At 33.4% G+C, this 22,986-nt stretch overlaps 1 protein-coding gene across 1 annotated transcript; it reads right to left on the bottom strand.

Moving 5' to 3' along the window:
* Positions 1-2,500: 2,500 nt before the first annotated feature.
* On the bottom strand, positions 2,501-13,838 carry LOC145567413 (metal transporter Nramp7.2-like). Its single transcript, XM_081626688.1, has 13 exons — positions 13,764-13,838; positions 12,290-12,368; positions 11,943-11,983; positions 11,752-11,830; positions 11,405-11,619; positions 10,750-10,931; positions 10,553-10,622; positions 9,767-10,048; positions 9,233-9,364; positions 7,864-7,959; positions 7,550-7,756; positions 7,161-7,200; positions 2,501-2,553 (listed from the first exon to the last, which is right to left on the bottom strand). Exons 1-13 carry the CDS (start codon positions 13,836-13,838, stop codon positions 2,501-2,503), a joined length of 1,551 nt encoding a protein of 516 aa, XP_081482814.1.
* Between the last annotated feature and the right edge of the window lie 9,148 nt (positions 13,839-22,986).

The raw sequence follows: 22,986 nt of genomic DNA, 5'->3' as shown, positions 1-22,986 counted from the left end.
TAATTTATGAGTGTTATAATTTTTTTTTAATAAAATTATAATTTAATTTGTACATATGATATATTGTTACTTTATCGAAAATAAAACTCTAAATTAACAATTTTATCCTAAAATTCTATCCAAATTTGATTGAAAATAGAATTCTAAATTAATTTTTTTATCCTACAAATTGAATTCTATATAACTCTATCCTACGTGGTGCGACACTTGGCGAAAAATTGGAACGCCAAATGTCGCTATCTCGTCGCCTGGCTAAAAGTTTAGCTTTATTTATTAGTTATATGATTTGTACATATGAAATATTGGTACTTTATCAAAAATAAAACTCAAATTAACAATTTTATCCTAAAATTCTATCTAAATTTTTTTTAAAGAAAAATTCTATCCAAATTTGATTGAAAATAAAATTCTAAACTACATTTTTTATCCTACAAATTGAATTCTATATAACTCTATCCTACGTGGCACGACACTTGGCGAAAAGTTGGAACGCCAAGTGTCGCTCTCTCGTCGTCTGGCTAAAAGTTTAGCTTTATATATTAGTTACTAGTTTTGTGCCCGTGCGATGCCCGGGTTTTTTTTATTGAATTTAAAGATAAATTTTTAATCTATGTCAAATTTTAAAATATACCATTGATACTAAATTAGTTTATTGATGTGCTTTTGTGACGATTTGCTATCTAGTAGACATGTAATGACTAATACTAATATTTATGGAAATGTTCGATTTAATACATTAAAAAAATAAACAAATAATAATTTAAATAATTTAAATGTTCAAAGCCCGTTGGGTTGACCAGAACCCAAAACTTTGGGCAAGGGTTGAACATTTCTTGACTCGTAACCTAAAGTAACCCAACCCAAGATGACTCATGACTCAACCCTAATTGACAGGTCTATGTAGTATTAAAATTCTATTAGTTATAAAGTATATTATTTTAACAGATTAGTATATATTATAAATACATGTTTTACACTTTAAACTAATTCTTTTGCTTCAAAAAAAAATATTATGACATAAAAAAATTAAATTTATATGATAATTTTTGAGAAATATAATCTAATAATTTTTTTTTGAATAAAATTATAATTCCATTTGTATATATGAAATATTGGTCTTTTATCGAAAATAAAATTCTAAACTTAAAATTTTATCCTAATTTTTTTTTTATCTTATGAAATCTATTTAAATCGCTACAACGTAGCGCGATACTTGGTGAAAAGTTAGAACGCCAAGTGTCGCAACGTCGTGACCTGGCTAAAAGTTTAGCTTTATATATTAGTTATATGATATGATATATTAGATTAGTGGAGAGCCGAGATACAATCTGGGCCCCCACTCCTCTAGCTATAACAAACCAAATGATACTGAAGATGTGAGCAGGTGCACGAGCTGCTATATCTTGAGTTCTTGCAAACGCCTAGACCTGCTGCTAGATTGTATGACCAAATTCAAATTAATGGGAAGTATGATTATTGATTGATTATTACTCCGTATTATTTTATATATTCGCTTCAATTCTGTAATATTTTTAGTCAGTAGCTATGGAAAATATAGATAAAATAAATTAAATACTTGTAGCATAAGAGGCATGAGCCATGACCGTAGTTAACCAATATTTAACTGAAATAACGGCAACCTATTGGCTGGTTATGACTTGTGAAACGTCAAGCAAGCAACCAACCACCATTTGACATATCTAGAAGACAGGCTTATCTTATTAGATTTGCATTATTATTTATTTGACTGTTTTATATTACAAATTTTAATTTTATTATTTACTTGAAATTATGTTAAAACCTTTGCTTATATGGAGAAAATAATTGGAAGGGTAAAGTATTACACTCAGGTTGATGCTATATGAACACACATCAGGACGCCATATTGTTATTAGGTCGTCCTAATGTGTGTTCATATAGCATCAACCTTTTATTGCGAAATTAAATGTATTGATGGTCAATTATACATCTTGACTGAAATAGACAATATATATTATGGGACGAACAGAGTATATTTAGCTTGTTTGGTAGAGAAGTGATGGGTGAACCATATTACTATTTTAATTTTTCAAGTGTGTTGTCACTGAAGATATAGATGGCCTCCATGCATATATATACTGGATGGGAGTAGATTATTAAAAGAACGAACTTCCTTTTTAATTATCTAAGTAATACGGAGTATACACTTAACCAAGTAAGTTTGGTGGAGTTATTTGGTGGGCATTGGTGGAAATCTCACCTTCTGACTCTGAAGTCACAATTTAAAGTTTTACGCCTCTATGTATTCCAAAATCTTGAGAATAGGGGGATTTCCTCTATTATCTTCTCCTTCTACTCTCAAACATTGATTGACCTGCTAAATTACGAACTTATGTAGAGTTTAAGTTTGATGGGGACACTTTCACCTTTCCATATCTTCATATAAAAGAATGAATGATCACGTTAACAATCACCAATCAATTTTGCACAATATATGGAGTAAGTACGTAAAAACATTTAATTATCTCAATGTCAAAAGTTCCAAGTCATCCAATTCAGCAAAAGTTATTGGTCCTGTTTGGAAGACAGCTGAAAGCTGAAACTGATTGAGTTAGCTGATTTTGACTAGCTGATTTTATTAACTGATTTGACTAACTTATTGTATTAATTGATTATATAAAAGTGTTTGGTAAATAGTTGATATCTTAAAGATGATTGAGTATGTGAAATGACCAATAAGCTAATTGTGGGGTAGGTAGTTTAGATAGGATTTTAAATTAAATGATGTTATAAGTGTACGTAATTTCAGAATAATTAATGAATAAGCTAATTGAAAAAGCTCCTAAAATGAGCTTTTTCAAAAAGAGCTTATTTAGTGGAATAAACTCTTTCAATAAGCTTAGTACCAAACACTTGTATTAGCTTGTTTGACTAGTCAATCAGCTAAAGTTAGTTAAATAAGCTAATGTACCCTCAATAAGCTAACTACCAAACAGGGCCATTGTTTATTTTTTGAATTATTTCTAATGGCCTATCACATATAAAGCTGTCAATTTGGGTACATGGGTCGGGTAAGAGTGGGTCGGGTCAATTCAGATTAATTTCATAGCCTTTGTAACAGGTTGGACTAAATTCGGGTCGGGTTAAGAACGGGTCGGGTTGAATTCAGGTCAGGTTAGTAACAAGTCGGGTTAAATTTGGGTCTAAACGGATTAAAACGGGTTTGAGTCAATTTCGATTCAAGTCGGTTTCGGTGCAAGTTAATTAAATTGGCCGTTGTAAACTGGTAAATCGGTGCAAGTTGTAAACCGGTAAATTAGCCGTTTAAAAGCAAATTGAATGGTTCCACACACCCAATTGGACTCCCAGAGGGTATTTGGGACCATGGTAAACATTTCAGCAATTTTTAATTTCGGGAGAAAAAAAAATAAAAATATTAAAAAATAACAGGCTAATATCCACGCTTTTTGAGAAATTTTGGAATTTCAGGGCCCGGTGTCAAAAATTCTTGAAATTCTATGGGATACATCTCGGGGTCATATAATGTCGTTTGGAACCATATATGATCATTATTTGTTGTCATAAATGTTCGTGGTAGCTAGGCTTGAATTAATGAAATCGGTGCAAATTGAAAACCAGTAAATTGGTCGTTTAAAAGGAAAATTGGATGATTCCAACCTCCCAATTGAAAATTAGGGACCATGGTAAACATTTCGGCAATTTTTATTTCCGGACGAAAAAAAAATCAAAATTTTTTAAAATTGTAGGCTAATATCCACACTTTTTGAGAATTTTGGAGGTTTCGGAGCCTTGTGTAGAAAAGTATTAATAATTTAGGAGATACATCTCGGGGTCATATAGTGTCGTTTGGAACCATATATGATAATTATATGTTGTCATAAATATTTGTACTAGGTTTGAGTTAATGAAATCCATGCAAGTTGTAAACCAGTAATTAAATTGGCCGTTTAAAGGCAAATAGGATGGTTCCACCAACCCAATTGGACTCCCGGAGGGTATTAGGGACCATGTAAACGTTTTGGGAATTTTTATTTCTAGGCGAACAAAAGTAAAAAAATTCCAAAATTGAAGACTTTTTGAGAAATTTTGTAGGTTTCAGGGCCCGGTGTCGAAAAGTCTTAAAATTTTAGGGCATACATCTCGGGGTCATATAATGTTGTTTTGAACCATATATGATCATTATTTGTTGTCATAAATGTTTGTGGTAGGCTTTAGTCAAAGAAATCAGTTCAAGTTGTAAATCGGTAAATTAGTCGTTTAAAGGCAAATTGGATGGTTCCACCCACCCAATAGGACTCCCAGAAGGCAGTAGGGATCATGGTAATATTTCGGAAACTTTTATTTCCGGGCGAAAAAAAAAAGTAAAAAATTCCAAAATTGAAGGCTAATATCCATGTTTTTTGAGAAATTTCGAAAGCTTCGGGGGCTGGTGTTGAAAAGAAATGAAATTTTAGGGGATACATCTAAGGCTCATATAATGCCATTTGGAACCATATATGATCATTATATGTTGTCATAATTGTTCGTAGTAGGTTTGAGTTAATGAAATCCGTGCAAGTTGTAAACCGGTAAATAAATTGGCCATTTAAAGGCAAATAGGATGATTCCACCAACCCAATTGGACTCCCGGAGGGTATTAGGGACCATGGTAAACATTTCGGCAATTTTTATTTATGGGCGAAAAAAAGTCAAAAATTTCCAAAATTGAATGCTAATATCCATGCTTTTTAAGAAATTTTGGAGGTTTCGGGGCCTAGTGTCAAAAAGCCTTGAGATTTTAAGAAATATATCTCGGGGTCATATAATGTCGTTTGGAACCATATATGATCATTATACGTTGTCATAAATGTTTGTGGTAGGCTTAAGTTAATGAAGTCGGCGCAAGTTGTAAACCGACAAATTGACCATTTAAAGGCAAATTGGATGGTTCCACCCACCCAATTGGACTCCCGGAGGGTAATAGCTAGAGACCATAGTAAAAATTATGACAATTTTAATTTTCGGACGGATAAAAGTCAAAAAAATTTAAAAGTGAAGGCTAATATCCACGCTTTTTCAGAAATTTTGGAGGTTTCGGGGCCTTGTGTAGAAAAATATTAATATTTTAGGGGATACATCTCGGGGTCATATAATGCCGTTTGGAACCATATATGATCATTATATGTTGTCATAAATGTTCGTAGTAGGTTTGAGTTAATGAATTCCGTGAAAGTTGTAAATCGGTAATTAAATTGGCCGTTTGAAGGCAAATAGGATGTTTCCACCAACCCAAGTTGACTCCCGGAGGATATTAGGGACCATGGTAAATATTTCGACAATTTTTATTTCTAGGCGAAAAAAAGTAAAAAAATTCCAAAATTGAAGACTAATATCCACGCTTTTTGAAAATTTTTGTAGGTTTAGGGGCCCGGTGTCGAAAAGTCTTGAAATTTTAGGGGATACATCTCGAGGTCATATAATGCTGTGTGGCACGATATATCATCATTATTAGTTGTCATAAATGTTCGTGGTAGGCTTGAGTTATTGAAATCGGTGTAAATTGTAAACCGGTAAATTGGACGTTTAAAGGCAAATTGGATGGTTCCACCCACCCAATTGGACTCCCGAACAGTATTAGGGACTATGGTAAACATTTCAGCAATTTTTATTTCTGGGCGAAAAAAAAAAGTAAAAAATTCCAAAATTGAAGGCTAATATCCATGCTTTTTGAGAAATTTCGAAGGTTTAGGGGCTGGTGTCGAAAAGAAATGAGAATTTAGGGGATACATCTCGAGGTCATATAATCCCGTTTGGAACCCTAAATAATCATTATATGTTATCATAAATGTTCGTGGTAGGCTTGAGTTTATTAAATCGATGCAAATTGTAAACCTGTAAATTGGTCGTTTAAAGGCAAATTGGTTGGTTCCACCCACCCAATTGAACTCCTTGAGGATATTAGGGACCATGTTAAACATTTCGGCAATTTTTATTTCCGGACGAAAAAAAGTCAAAATTTTCAAAATTGAAATCCATGTTTTTTGAGAAATTTGGGATGTTTTGAGGCCCGGTGTCCAAAAGTTTTAGATTTAAGGGGATACATCTCGGACTCATATAATGTCATTTAGAACCATATATGATCTTTATATGTTCTCATAAATGTTCGTAGTAGGTTTGAGTTAATTTAATCGGTGCAAGTTGTAAACCGGTAAAATGGCTATTTAAAGGCAAATAGGATGGTTCCACCCATCCAATTGGACTCCCGGAGGGTATTAGTCCATGGTAAACATTTCGACAATTTTTATTTCCGGGCGAAGAAAAGTAAAAAAATTCCAAAATTGAAGGCTATTATCCACGTTTTTTGAGAAATTTTGGAGGTTTCGAGGCCTAGTGTCCAAAAGCTTTTAGATTTTGGAGGATACATCTCAGGGTCATATAATGCAGTTTGAAACCATATATGATCATTATATGTTGTGATAAATATTTGTGGTAGGCTTGAGTTAATGAAATCAACGCAAGTTATAAACTGGTAAATTGGCCGTATAAAGGCAAATTGGATGGTTCCACCCGCCCTATTGGACTCCCGGAGGGTATTAGAGACCATGGTAAACATTTTGGCAATTTTTTATTTTCGGGTAAAAAAAGTCGAAAATTAAAATTCAAAAATTGAAGACTTATATCCACGCTTTTTGAGAATTTTTGGAGTTTTCGAGGCCCGGTGTCGAAAAGTCTTGAAATTTTAGGGAATACATCTCGGGGTCATATAATGTCGTTTGGAACCATATATGATCATTATTTGTTGTCATTAATGTTCGTGGTAGGCTTGAATTAATGAAATCGGTGTAAGTTGTAAACCGGTAAATTGGTCGTTTAAAGGCAAATTGGATGGTTCCATTCACCCAATTGGACTCCCGGAGGGTATTTGGGACCATGGTGAAAATTTCGGCAATTTTTATATTCAGGCGAAAAAAAGTAAAAAATTTCCAAAATTTAAGGCTAATAATATCTACGCTTTTTGAGGAATTTTGAATGTTTCGAGGCCCGGTGTCGAAAATTTTTAAGATTTTAAGGGATACATCTCGGGGTCATATAATGTTGTTTGTATCCATATATGATCATTATATGTTGTCATAAATGTTCGTGGTAAGCTTGAGTTAATGAAATCGGTGCAAGTTGTAAACCGGTAAATTTGCCATTTAAAGGCAAATTGGATGGTTCCACCTAGCCGTTTGGACTCACGGAGAGTATTAGGGAACATGGTAAAAATTTCGGCAATTTTTATTTCCGGGTGAAAAATGTCAAAAAATTCCAAAATTGAAGGCTAATCTCCACGGTTTTTGAGAAATTTTGGAGGTTTTGGGTAGAGCTGTCAAATTCGGGTGAACGGGTCGGGTTTTGGTCGGTAAGAGTGGGTCGGGTCAACTTGGGTTGGGTCAATTCAGATTAATTCCATAACCTATGCGGGTCGGGTTTGGGTTGGGTCATGCTTGAGTCGGGTCACGTCGGGTCACACTATAATATATATGGCAATATACTAGGGAAATATAGTTTATAATTAAGGAGAGTCGACGAATGTAACAACCCTATCTTTCCTAAACATGAGATAGATTACTCCTACAACATAAAGAGCTATTAAGGGAAACACCGCGATTCCAATGAACACATTGCTTATTCTTGACAAACTACTATGAATTAGCCAACCCACAAATCCTGTGCTAAGGAAATATACGTCAATGCCCATTATTCCTAGTCCCAAACTCCATGAGATGATCATAATCTGCATGCCCAAATTTAATTTAGTTAAAGCCATACCTTAATTAATTAGTAGCTTATTAGTTTTACTTATGATTAATTAGAAATAAAGCTAACATGACTAAAACTTACAATAATGGAGTTCTTGTGAGGTCCCATCTTAGTGGAACTACCGCTGAACTTAAGCAGTGGAATTAGAGCAAATGGAACCCCAAATGATGCTATCATCTGCAATATAATAAGTATCATATATTAGAGGTGATCAAAGGTCGGGTCAAGGGTAAAAAAAATTAGCCAGCTTGGTCAGGGCAAAATTAATGTATGGTTGGTGCACCCGGGTGCACCATGCGCATGGTGCACCCGGAAAGAACATAAGGTATATTTAAAAGAACTTGGGCAAAAGAAGAACATTATATATATTTATAAAGAACATGAGCATAATATGTTCTTTAAGTTTGATGATTATGTTCTTTGAGTTTGAACTATATGTTCTTTATATTATACAATATATTCTTTAATGTATGTACATTAAAAAAAAAAAAAAAAAAAAATCAATCACTCGAGTAACCAGAAAAAAGAACATGTTCTTTAATGTATTATCATGTTTTTTTTGTAAAGACTTTATGTTCTTTGGCTAGAGGTGATCAAAGTTAGAACGGCCCGACCCGATTTTGGACGGGTTTTGGGCAGAATTTTTTTCGCCCCCAAAATCGGGTCGGACCCGGCCCTTTAATTTGATTTTTTGGGCGGGTTTGGGAATGCGTTTTATGCATTTTAGTTGATTTTTTTACTCGACCCGAAAAGCCCGCACGTTCGGACAATTTTGGGCCAAAAACTTCGGCCCAAAATTTGGCCCGACCCGAGAAGTTAGCTGATTTTTTAACCTTGGTCCGGTCCGCCCAATGATCACCTACATCTTTGTCAAACACGAACATGTTCTTTTTTGTTAAATATAATGTTCTTTTTCAAACACGTTCAACACCTAAATAACCATGAAAAATAATATGTTCTTTTTGTAAAGACTTTATGTTCTTTGTAATGTCATGTTCTTGTCAAACACAAACATGTTCTTTTATCAAACATAGGTATGTTCTTTTTCTAACACTAGCATGTTTTTTTTTTTTCCCATGTATTTTAAAATATGTCTAATGTTCTTTCCGGGTGCACCATGCGCATGGTGCACCCGGGTGCATTATACTATTTTCAGGGCAAAATAGGGTTTGAGCTGAAAATGTTTTCCCAAATTCCGCAAATTTGGAAAGGTTTTAGTGGGCTTTTCGGACCGAGTAAAAAATTATCTATAAAACTTAAAAATGCATGTTTATGGCCCGCAAGAAAATAAAAAAAATCGAGTTGGGCCCTCATGAGTCATGACGAAATTTTTTTCCCAAATGGGTTAGGCCTAACATAATCGGCTCTAATTAGAATGTGTTATCCTTAATATATGTGTTGAGAGTGAATGCAACCTTGTTTGTTCATATAATAGGTTAGAGACACGAACCGAGGTAATAATAATGAGCTTCCCAGCTCCTGATGATCCTCCAATGATTGAAACTATTAGGCTTGGTGCAATTGAGATGCATCGAGTCATTAAGTTCCTTGACCATGATTTCATCTTGATGTCTAAAAATCCCTGAAAAGTAATAATACATATAAATGACTAATAATAATAATAACAACAACTATATTCATTATGTAATTTAATTGCTACTCAATCTATCGCAAAAATTGATTTCGTTGTTATAACAACTAACTAATTACTTGTCACGACTTTTGGACCTTTACAATTGTCACTGTATAACTTCATGACCACAAACATGTTAAATAATAAGTGTATGTTTTGAGATAAATATAACAAGATCTTTGAGGACTGTGCATGTTTTTCCACAATCAAGTATGTATAAATCACGACATAGTGTATCTGTGCAGCTTAAAATAAGTGGTGTCGTCATTAATTATATTCTCTATAATTAAGATTAATATACAATGAAGATTGTCATTAAGAAAATACAGGGCTAGTTAATTAGTGTGCTACCTGCATAATGTATTGGCCAGCATAAGTGCCAGTGATTGTAGAGCTTTGTCCAGATGCAAAGAGAGCAATTCCATAAATAATAGAGGCAGATTTTCGGCCTAAAACATTTTTTAGAAGAAGATTTGCATTATTAAGTGTTAAAACACTGCATAACTCTGCCACTTCTGGTGTAAGACTATCTCCTGAACATATTCTGCCTGATACCGATACAACAGCTACGTTGATCAAGAACGCAAGTATGAAGGCAAAACCACTCTCTAGCAGGAAGTATCTACAAGCGTCCTGAACAACAATCATTTATCGTAAATAATAATATCATAACACTTTGACCAGCACACATGTCAATGTATAACAGCATACTTTGCCCTCTAATATTTACTTCGTATATTTCTATATATTATTAAGAAGTATAAAATGTTAATACTCTGTATAATGAAAATACATTTAAAGAAAACATAGTTTCATATGTTTTTTTGTATATTCGTAAAAAAATATAGTTATAATTAGTATATGAATAGTGTAAAAGTCAAAGCGTTGTGTTTATTACATATTACTCAATATGAAGGAAATCGATGAGCTAGATTTCATGCATATACGAATTACTCCATAGTAAGGCAAACTTAATTGCCTATATATTACACGAAATTACTTTAAGATCGAAAATACTAGCTCAAAGTTGAAAAAAAAGTGGAGAAGTTAAGTACAATACTAATGTTTGGTAAAATTAGCTGAAAGCTAGCGTTAGCGTTAAAACATATGTATAATGTTCAAAATAAATTAACATACGTTAATGCCTTTTGTAGACTTGGGTACTTTTCTGGTTAACACAAGAGCCGAGTAGAGAAAGAGGTTGTGCCTTTCAAATTTTGCAAGCAAAATGATTAGATAACTTATCGAAAAATTAACATAATTAATCAATCAAGTAAAACGTAATATATATGAAGTTTTTATGATATAGTTGGAGTGATTAATATTGAACTTACGGCATAATAGAAGCACCCAACAACGCAATGGCATCAGCAGTGGCCTCGTTGCCTGCGAGTTTAGGTATAAACATGCCCTTGATTACCTCTTCCGTCGGCGGCTTTACGTAACCCATTTCTTTGAAGAAGCAAGCACCCATTACAAGCATAAACATTGCTATCAATATTTCCAACTTTCTAACCTATATCAACACCAAAAAGCCGAGACAAAAAAAATTTGAGCTGAACTGAACTAAACTGAATATTTTATGAGAGAAAGAAATAAAAAACTGAACTGAATTTATTGGAGCTGAATTGAACTGAAAATAAGCTGAAAACAACATGCCCTAAGTCATTATTAGCTTCATAACTTGATACTGTTTTTTACGACAGTACATCCTAAAATGGCACGATTATTCGAATTGTAAATGTCATTGATGCTAATCATCAACAAACTGGTCAAGTTTCATAAAACTTGGACAATATATATATATGCTAGTCAATATTCATGTCACATTATATATATGTACATAGTATTTTGTTTACAGTTTAGTAAATTAGAACAGACCCTTAGTTGAATGTTACATGGTTTAATTAATTAAGTCGTTATAGGGTACGGTCAATTCTTGTAAATAATAAAATAAAAATTCATGTTATATTTTCATCGAATACATACCCCATATCTATGGATTCCAAGGAGGAGGAGAGTGCTTAAACCAGTAAGAAGAACACCAGCCCAAAGAGGAATATGAAATAGAATGTTTAATGAGAAGGCGGTCGCAATGACTTCAGGTATATCAGCTGCTATTACAGCCAACTCTGCTAGCAACCATAACCCGTAATTCACTATCATTGGGTACTCCGATTTGCAATGCTCCAACAAGTGTTTGCCTGAATAAAAGAATTATTTTGCTAGAATAAATTAGGTTTAGTTTGATTAAAAGTTGACATTTTAAGGTTTAATTAAAAATTTAGTACGTATGATTGTATGAATATAATTAATTTGAAATTAAACCTTATTACCAGTGGATACTCCTAGGTTTGCTGCTAAAGATTGCGTAATCAAAGCGAAAATTAATCCAGTAAGTACCACCCATAGAAGCTGTAAATTATCAAGATCAGATCAGCCAAATTTTATAAGACATTATGCATGAATTGAGTTTAATTAATTTTATCATACAAATTAAATCATGGTATTACACTATTACTATTACCTGGTATTTATGATTAGCTCCAGCTTGCAAGTCAGTTTCCACTGTGATATAAAAATTAAAAGACAAGCTATATAAGTACTCTTTGGGGTTTACATGCATGTGGCTTCTTGGCCACGTTAATTTATGGCCGCCTTTGAAAAAATAAGCTTAATTGTGACAGACTTACAATAATTTATTGTTTTGAGACGAATAAAGTACTTTATTTTCATGTAATTTAAATTTATCTTACCTAAATAAAATTTGTAATTTCTTATACTTCTATTGTCTATGTATATATATATTTTTCAATTCGTTCACTTCGAATAATTAATTAACGAGTAGATTTATTAATAGCAAGAGAAACTTACAATTGCCAGGGTCCAGATAAGCCATTGAAACTAGAAATCCAGGACCAACAAATGATAGAAACTTTCTCCATACGGGTTCCTATCAATCAAACATTCACCTCCGTTCATTGAATGTATATATCACTTTGACTTTTTAAAATATATCGATTAAAGTGATGCAATTACTCTAAAACAAATGGAGTACATGAAGTACATGCATGCAAAATAAATGCATTAATTTAGTAATAGTTAGTAAATTGGTAATACTAGTTGAAGATAAACTAATTATCCATCACGTACAAATGATATAATTAATTAATGGCAACTATTCGATTGCTGCTTCCTAGAATGCCAGATCTTATTTCATTCTCATCAATAAGTTTTGCCATAACACTATTTGTTTTAAATTTTCTAAATTTCTATCTATAAAATGATGTTCATTTGTTAACCTATATATAGTACGATAAAGTATACTATAAAAGAAAAACAAATTTAATTATATAATATGAAGTAATTCGTACGATATCTAAGAAATCAGTGATATAATCCGTATGATTAATTAAACAACCTAATGGGGTTTGGTAATAATGTACTTTCATAAACTTTCAAAATCATATTGTCTTTTTTTTTAGTTTCATTAAATAAATAATGTGTTACCTGAAAACGAGAATACTAACCGAAATATTCACTCATAAAGTCATAAGAAAACAATACCGTACGGAGTACTAATCAACTAGGAGTACAAAGTTAAAGTTGGTGTATATATTATCCCCTTTGTTACAAGTTATGTGCAACGATTAGACATTTTCCCTATCTGCTTTATGTCAAATCGTTGTATATAACCTGTAACAGAGGTAGTATTATTAACTTCTAAGGTGGTAGCTCTACCATTATTATTGATCGAGTTAATTAGCTTTATAGCGGTCCATTAAAATTTTTATTGTCTATAACTCTTGTTTATGAAACATAAATGTAATAAAAAATTATTTCATTATTACATTGTTCAATAAATTCAATTATGCATTGGAGACCATAGAAAATAAAACATTCCAAATGAAAAGAAACGATAATTTCTCAAGTTTGTAGATAATAATCATAATATACTACCTCCAGTCCAAATTACTCGCAATTTTGGGGTATTATTTGTGAGATATGAAATATTCTAAAGTTGCGAGTAATTTGGACCGGAAGTAGTATATTTCATTCTTTTTAGGAAAAATTACTTTTAATAAACCAACCTTTGCTCCATTCTCCCAAAATAAACCAACCTTTGGATTATTCCAGATTAATCCAACCTTTTACCCCCATCTTCCCATATCGAACCCAACAGGTCACTAAGTCGGTATAACCGGTTACCTTGCCTGCGTGTCATTTTCTTATTGGTTTATTTTTTAATTTACAATTTTTCTTAAAAAAAAAAAAAATCACCCCACTTCTTTCTCTCTCCTCTCTCTTTCTCCAATCTCCATGACCACCTCCTTCACTACCACCTTACCTCCCCTGCCACTTTCCCACGAACAATACACAACAACCACCATGAATCTGGCCCCAAATCCCTATCCACCTCCATTTCCGTCACCCCCACCACAAACCCACAACAACCACCATGAATCTGCCACTTAAACCACCGCGTGTTTCTCTTTCCTCCCCCACCACCACCGTTGTCAAAACTGCCCTCTATTCTCCCTCATCCTCCTTCCAAAGTACAACCACCACCTCCACGCCGCTTCTTACCTCACGCACCCCTTCTCTTTATCGCTGCTTTGTCTCCCTTTTTTTTTTTTTTTTTTTTTTTTTTTTTTTTTTTTTTTTTTGTTTGTGTTTCAATTCTTCACCACCATTAAAGCTCTCAAGTGTGAGGTTTTGATGGTTAAATTTAACCACCAAAACTCTAGATCTAGAGTTTTTATTGTTAAATTTAACCAAATAAAACCATAATTGAAAGTTTGAAAGGTAAGTTTGGGGTTTAAAAATTTAAGGGTGGTCCGTGGTGAGTAAGGGTGGTGTTGACAGATTTTGATGGGTGCAGGGTGGTTGTTTGTTGTTTGTTGTGGATGGGGGTGGTGGATGGTGGGAGTTTTGATGGTGGCGAGCTGAAGTTTGTGATGTTCTTATGTTTTGGTGGGTGATCGAGGATGGTGGAAGTGGCGGTGCTAACGAGCTGGTCATTGCGTGACTGCTGCCGATTGGTGGGTGTTTGTGTGGCGGCAGGTGATGTTTTCAGTGGTGATGGTGTCTTGAATGGTGATGTTGGTGTGTTGAGGTGGTTGTAGGTGCTATAAATGGTGGCCAAAGGTGTATGTGGTTGTTTTTGGTATAAGGTGGTTAAGGTTGGTCAAACCGAAAAAAAAAGGAAAAAAAAAAATTTGACATGTTGCTTAGGTAGCACTGTAGCAGGTCATTTGGGTATGATATGGGAAGATAGGGGTAAAAGGTTGGATTATTCTGGAATAATCTAAAGGTTGGTTTATTTTGGAAGAATGGAGTAAAGGTTGGTTTATTAGAAGTAATTTTTCCTTCTTTTTAAAGTCGGTCAAGAATAGAAATCTGTGTTTTTTTCATTAACTTGTCTTTTTTCGATCTGTTTATCAGAAGATCAATAGAAAACGGATGCAACAAATTAAATCGAGCTCACTGGCTATATCACACATGCTTGAATTGTAACATCTCATATTCGGATATTCTCATCTACGGAACTAGACAGTATCTAGTAAAGTTGGTGGTATAAACTATAATAACGTGATGACACAAAGAGAAGAACAAAATTGATGATTTCATGAACAAGTAGGTGTTTTGTACCATAATGATTTGGAATTGTATCAAATATTCATATTCATAAAAATAAAAGTACAAAAGTCGGTCCGTTTTAGAGTTAATAACAACTACTACATTAAAGTTTAAGGATCTTCTTCTTAACTATAAAAATAAGTTCGAAGGTAGTTAAAATCATACTCCCTGCGTCCCTAAATTACATTCCTACTTCTTTCTATTATGTGAGGAATAATTGCAAGAAGTAGGAATGTAATTTAGGGACGAGTATTAACTGTACTGTTTGTAATTGTTTAATAACTTTAATTTATACATGCCTTAATTTAATTAAGTAATGTCGTCGTATAGTAGCATAAGCAAGGGAATATCTTTTAATATATAAAACATGCAATTAAGATACACATAGTAGCATTTATATTACAAAAGTAGGTCCATTTTAGAGGTTTTAAAAAAATATACACATAGTAGCATTTATATTACGTATAAACTATATGTTGTGTTGCACCTTTAGAGTACGGACTAGTCGAGTACATTGTATTATCATGGCTGCGTGTCGTAATTATAAGGAGTACTTTGTAGTTAATTAGAATTTATGTCGACATTAACAATTTAAATATTGTTTGTATTTTTTGTATTTCTTATAAGTACAGTACACCAATCTCGCTCATTTTGAATTTTCTTTCAAATTAGTACAATCTAGAGCTGTTAATTCGGGTAAACGGGTCGGGTTTGAGTCGGGTCAACTCGGGCCGAGTCAATTTAGATTAATTCCATAACCTATGCGAGTAGGGTTTGGGTTGGGTCATGCTTGAATCGAGTCACGTCAGGTCATACTTTTAATCGGGTTTGAGTCGGGTTAATAACAGGTCGGGCACATTCGGGTCGGGTTTTATTCGGGTTTTCACGAGTTAGGGTAATTCTCGAGTTCGAGTCGGGTTCGATTCAAGTCAATAATTTACGGGTTAGAATCAGGACGGGTCATTCTCGGGTTTGAGTCGGGTTCGGTTCAAGTCAGTAATTTGCGGATTATAATCAGGTCGGGTCATTTTAAAGTCGGGTTATTCTCGGGTTCAAGTTAATAATTTGCAGGTTACAATCAGGTCGGGTCATTTCTAAGTCAGGTCATATTCGGATTCAACTAACTATATATAGATAACTATCATTTTTATCAAGCTAATTATTTCCTTTGACTATAACTTATATGGCAATATACTAGAGAACTATAGTCTATAAAAAAGGAATTGAATATAATTATCTCCTTTGACCATACAACAAATATATACTATATTTAACTCTTAAATTGAAGGATGATGCTCTTTTAAGACAAATTGCTTTGATCAATAATAATAAGGTGGTCTAAATTGCATTTAAGGTGATTTGATCGAAATTGGGTCATGAACAATTTGTGATGAATTTAGGTTAGGTCAATAACAAGTTGTGTTAATTTCGAGTCGGGTTAGTAACAGATCGAGTTGAATTTTTGGGTTGGGTATGTAATAAGTAAGGTAAAATTCGGGTCAGGTCAATAACAAGTCGGGTTGAATTTGGGTCAGGTCAATAACAAGTTGGGTTGATTTCGCGTCGGGTTTGTAACAGGTTGGGTTAAATTCGGGGCGGTTTAAGAACGGGTCGGTTTGAATTCAGGTCAGGTTAGTAACAAGTCGGGTTAAATTCGGGTTTTGACGGGATAAAACAGGTTTGGGTCAATTTCGGTTCAAGTCGGGTTTGGTGCAAGTTAATTAAATTGGTCGTGGTAAACTGGTAAATCGGTGCAAGTTGTAAACCAATAAATTTGCCGTTTAAAAGCAAATTGAATGGTTCCACACACCCAATTGAACTCCCGGAGGGTATTAGGGACCATGGTAAACATTTCAACAATTTTTATTTCCGGGCGAAAAAGTCAAAAAATTCCAAAATTGAAGGCTAATATAATCCACGTTTTTTGAGAAATTTTGGAGGTTTTGCGGCCCGGTGTAGAAAAATATTAATATTTTAGGGGATACATCTCGGGGTCATATAATGCCGTTTGGAACCATATATGATCATTATATGTTGTATAAATGTTCGTAGTAGGCTTGAGTTAATAAAATCCGTGCAAGTTGTAAATCGGTAATTAAATTGGCCGTTTAAAGGCAAATTGGATGGTTACACCAACCCAATTGGACGCTCGGAGGGTATTAGGGATCATGGGTAAACATTTCGGCAATTTTTATTTCCGGACGAAAAAAGACAAAAAATTCCAAAATTAAAGACTAAAATCCACGCTTTTTGAAAAATTTTGGAGGTTTCGGGGCCCGATGTAAAAATTATTAATATTTTTGGGGGATACATCTCGGTTCATATAATGACGTTTGGAACCTTATATGATCATTATATGTTGTCATAATTGTTCGTAGTACGCTTGAGTTAATGAAATCCGTGCAAATTGTAAATCGGTAATTAAATTGGCCGTTTAAAGGCAAATTGGATGGTTCCACCAACCTAATTGGACGCTCGGAGGGTATTAGGGACCATGGGTAAACATTGACAATTTTTATTTCCGAACGAAAAAAGTCAAAAAATTCCAAAATTGAAAACTAATATTCACGCTTTTTGAAAAATTTTGGAGGTTTCGGGGTACGATGTAGAAAAATATTAATATTTTAGGGGATACATCTCTGGGTCATATAATGCCATTTGGAACCATATATGATCATTAATGTTGTCATAAATGTTCGTAGTAGACTTGAGTTAATGAAAGCCGTGCAAGTTTTTAATCGGTAATTAAATTGGCCGTACCGTTTAAAGGCAAATTGGATGGTTCCACCAACCCAATTGGATGTCAGGAGGGTATTAGGGACCATGGTAAACATTTCGACAATTTATATTTTCGGGCAAAAAATATTCAAAAATTTCCAAAATTAAAGACTAATATCCACACTTTTTGAGAAATTTTGGAGGTTCGGGGCCCGGTGTCGAAAAGTCTTGAAATTCTAGGGGATACATCTCGGGGTCACATAATGCTGTTTGGAACCATATATGATCATTATTTGTTGTCATAAGTGTTCGTGGTAGGCTTTAGTAAATGAAATCAGTGTAGGTTGTAAAACGGTAAATTGGCTGTTTAGATGCAAATTGGTGGTTCCACCCACCCAATTGGACTAACGGATGGTATTCGGGATCATGGTAAAATTTTGGAAATTTTTATTTTCGTGCGATAAAACGTTAAAAAATACCAAAATTGAAGGCTAATATCCACGCGTTTTGAGAAATTTTTTAGGTTTCAGCGGCCCGTGTCGAGAAGCTTTGATATTTTAGAGGATACATCTCGGGATCATATAATATTGTTTTAAACCATAAATGATCATTATATGTTTTCATAAATGTTCGTGGTAGGCTTGAGTTAATGAAATCGGTACTAGTTGTAAACCGATACATTCGCCATTTAAAGGCAAATTACATGGTTTCACCCACCTAATTGGAATTCCGAATTGTATTAGGGACCATGGTAAATATTCTGACAATTTTTATTTACAGGCGAAAAAAAGTCAAAAAATTCCAAAATTTAAGGTTAATTTCCACGCTTTTTAAGAAATTTTGGAGGTTTCGAGGCCCGGTATCGAAAATCCTTGAGATTCTTGAGATTTTAGGGGATACGTCTCGGGGTCATATAACGCCGTTTGGAACCATATATGATCATTATATGTTGTCATAAATGTTCTTGGTAGGCTTGAGTTAATGAATTCGGTGCAAGTTGTAAACCAGTAAATTGGTCGTTTAAAGGCAAATTGGATGGTTCCACCCAGCCAATTGGACTCCCGGAAGGTATTAGGAAACATGGTAAACATTTTGGAAATTTATATTTCGAGTGAAAAGTGTCAAAAAAAATACTAAAATTGAAGACTAATATCCACGCATTTTGCGAAATTTTGAAGGTTTTAGGACTCGATGTCGAAAAGTCTTTAAAGTCCAAGGAATACATCTTGGTGTCATATAATGTCGTATGGAACCATATATGATGATTATATGTTGTCATAAATGTTTGTGGTAGGCTTGAGTTAATGAAATCGGTGTAAGTTATAAATTGGTAAACTTGTCGTTTAAAAGCAAATTGGATGGTTTCACCCACAAAACTGGACTCCCGGTGGTTATTATAGACCTTGGTAAACATTTCGGCAATTTTTATTTACGAGCGAAAAAAAGTCAAAAAATTCAAAAATTGAAGGCTAATATCCTCGCTTTTTGAGAAATTTCGAAGGTTTCGGGGCCCGTTGTCGAAAAGCCTTAAGATTTTAGGGGATACATCTCGGGGTCATATAATTCCGTTTGGAACCATATATGATCATTATTTGTTTTCATAAATGTTCGTGGTAGGCTTGAATTAATGAAATTGGTGCAAGTTGTAAACTAGTAAATTGGTCGTTTAAAGGCAAATTAGATGTTTCCACCTACCCAATTGGACTCCGAAAGGGTATTAAGAACCATGGTAAACATTTTGGCAATTTTCATTTTCGGGCGAAAAAAAGTCAAAAAATTCGAAAATTGAAGGCTAATATCCACGCTTTCTGCGAAATTTTGGAGTCTTCGGGGCCCTGTGTCAAAAAATATTGAAATTCTAGGGGATACATCTCGGGGTCATATAATGTCATTTGGAAACAAATATGATCATTATTTGTTGTCAAAAATGTTCGTGGTTGGCTTGAGTTAATTAAATCGGTACAAGTTGTAAACCAGTAAATTGGTCGTTTAAAGGCAAATTGGATGGTTCCACCCACCTAACTGGACTCCCGGGGAGTATTAGGGACCATAGTAAACATTTCGGCAATTTTTATTTTCGGGCAAAAAAAAGTAAAAAATTCCAAATTGAGAAATTATTGAGATTTCGGGGCCCGGTGTCGAAAAGACTTAAGATTTTAGGGGATACATCTCGGGGTCATATAATGTCGTTTGGAACCATATATGATCATTAATATTTTCATAAATGTTTGTGATAGGCTTGAATTAATGACATCGATGCAAGTCGTAAATCGGTAAATTGGCCGTATGAAGGAAAATTGTATAGTTCCACCCACCCAATTGGACTCCTAGAGGGTATTAGGGACGACCATGGTAAAAATTTCGGTAATTTTTATATTCGGGCGAAAAAAAGTAAAAAAAAATCCAAAATTGAAGACTAATATATATCCACGTTTTTTGAGAAATTTTTGAGGTTTCGAGGCCCGGTGTCAAAAATTCTTGAAATTTTAGGGGATAAATCTCGGGGTCATATAATGCCGTTATTCATTCGTAATAATGGCAATTAATCAGATGTAAATTGGATAACGTAGTGAAGGAAACACGAGGAAAAGATAAGGAATAATAATTTTGTAAAATTTGAAAGATTTCTTCCAATAGCACTCCATATGTCACATGGGATTTGCTTAAACATGAAAACGATGGTTGATTTCATACTACATCTTCAATAATCACGCTGTTCACGCACATTCCAAACAAAAAAAAAAAAAAAATAAAAATAAATAAATAATAATAATCAAGTTTTCAAGGTCAACATTAGCATCAACATTGAATAAGTTTCATTTTCTTTACAAAATATGGTTATTTAAATTGAACTTTCCTTAATAGAAGTACTTCCTATTATCTCTTTATAGTCAATTGTTACAATATTACGGAGTAGAATTTATCATACTTCGTATTACACTATCAATGTAATTATTTTAATAAAAGAATATTTTGAGAAATATCAATAAAAACATTCTACATACTTCAACCTGATCTGTTGTAGAATCGACCACATTTTTTTCATAAAGACATTTTTGAGAAGCATTAAGTGAACATTTAAACTAACTTGCTAGGTAGTTTTGAGAAGCCCAAAAAAAAAAAAAAAAAAAAAAAAGGGCATGCAAAGTACTCCAATTTAGCATAAATAATATAATTTGAAATCACAAATGAAGGGAATATTTGTGTCTACTTCACTAAGAGAAGATATAGGAATATATCAATATACTTTAAACTATATGCATACATCATCAAAAGGAGTCAAATAATCTCAAAGGAGCAAAAGTGTTAGAACTAGAATGAAACTTAATATGGAGTATTTTTTAGCACACTTTTTTTTTATTGTTATTTTTTTTTTTTGTCAAAACACACTTAATTAATTAGATGTTAAAATTTTGAGAAATATAGTGAGAATAACATATTTCCTTTTTCAAATGTAAGGCTATGCTAAATTTAATATTGGGATCGATCTAACACTTTTTAGAGTACGTAAATCATACATATACACGTATGTGGTGTTAATTTGGTGTCAAGAAATTAAATTTGTACATCAATTCACCTTTAAATGTAACCATATGATACATTAACTCTGTTATATTTACATTTCTCATAAATGATCACTTAGGAAATTTTAAAGTAATTAATTATCTTATACGAGTATTATAGTATCTAGTATGTATATGTATGAATTGATGATGACTTCAAATAGATTCTACTTTGTATATGATAATGACTTATAAATTCTTCCACCATTCTTGCATTGCTTAGCTTGGCACTTTTATGAGCCACGAAGTTAGGGTAAAAGAATTAAATAAATAAAATTGAATTCGGACCAATCGAAAAAATATATAATTTCATTCCTAATTTGGAGTAAATTTCATGTATGCATGGATCATGCATGAATACCTTTGAATGGCTAATTTAAGGAACCTTAGCTTAAATCTTTACAAATATAAATAGAGAAAGAGAGAGAGTTATTAATACAACATCTTGATCAAACTAACATCTATCGATCATACGTAAAAGAGTGTTATTGTGTTAATTAAGTACAACAAAAAAAGATAAAGTTTACGTACTACATTTTTTTAATAATAATTAAGGTAATCAAATAGAAAAACTAGCTGAAATTAAGGAGAAAATGCCGATGAACAATGAGATGTCGCCGTCAGCAACACCGGCATCTGTAAGTGATCGGCCGTTGATTAAGTCGTTCAGCTCTAAGGATGCCAGGATCTCACTTGTGCAAAAGGTATGTTTGTATAATGCTTCATTAATTATATTCACCATATAAATCAATGCAAAAGGATATCGACTAATTAAGCTTTTTTATGATTAACCCTCGTTTTTTTTTTTTTTTTTTTTAAAACCAATATAGTGAGAGAGTCGTACGTTAAAGAATAATGATATAATTTGTCAAAAAAAAAAAAATGATATAAACATTATTTGGTCATAAATCATAAATATCGCCTTCGTCCAACACTTTAATTAATTTAGCTTATTGACATCAATTAATTTGGTTGTATTTAACATCGGTGCACCTAAGGCTATGAAAGAATATACGAGTTCATGTGATATGTATGCATCAATATATTTTCATGCGTAGTAGTACATGTCTATCGTTAACTTAGTTTTTGATGAATTAATTTATCAATATACGAAGCATAAACTTTCAAATGTACAAAAATGTGTAATCACAAGGTACTATGATATATACTGTGATAGAGTATAAAACATATTCCTGGGCCTCAACCATAAGCTTAAGCTTTTGGTTGAGTTGGTCCACTAACATGGTATCGGAGCCATCGTGACAAAAGGTCACGGGTTCGAATCTCATCCACCCCACACTTTCAAGTGGAATATTAAGCGCAGGGTATGAGGAGGGCCCATGCTGCATCCACACTTCTAGCCCAACGGGCTCTCGTGTGAGGGGGCGTGATAGAGTATAAAACATATTCCTGGGCCTCAACCATAAGCTTAAGCTTTTGGTTGAGTTGGTCCACTAACATACTGCATAGTTAATATCATAATGAACTTATAACATGAAATCATGAGGGTTTTTACAAAAAAACATACGACCTTTTTCTAACACCTTCAAAATTTTGAATTTAGGATACAACGCCATGCTAGCTCTTTTCGCTTAGGTTAATTTTTACGCTACTGATTATAACTTATTTTTCTTAATAAAATTATTTTAT

This window comes from Chenopodium album, chromosome 2 (genome assembly GCF_948465745.1).
Source record: "Chenopodium album chromosome 2, dcCheAlbu1.1, whole genome shotgun sequence".
Classification (NCBI taxonomy): domain Eukaryota; kingdom Viridiplantae; phylum Streptophyta; class Magnoliopsida; order Caryophyllales; family Amaranthaceae; genus Chenopodium; species Chenopodium album.
Note: the sequence above shows the minus strand (reverse complement) of the source record. Positions and strands in the feature narration are given on the sequence as shown.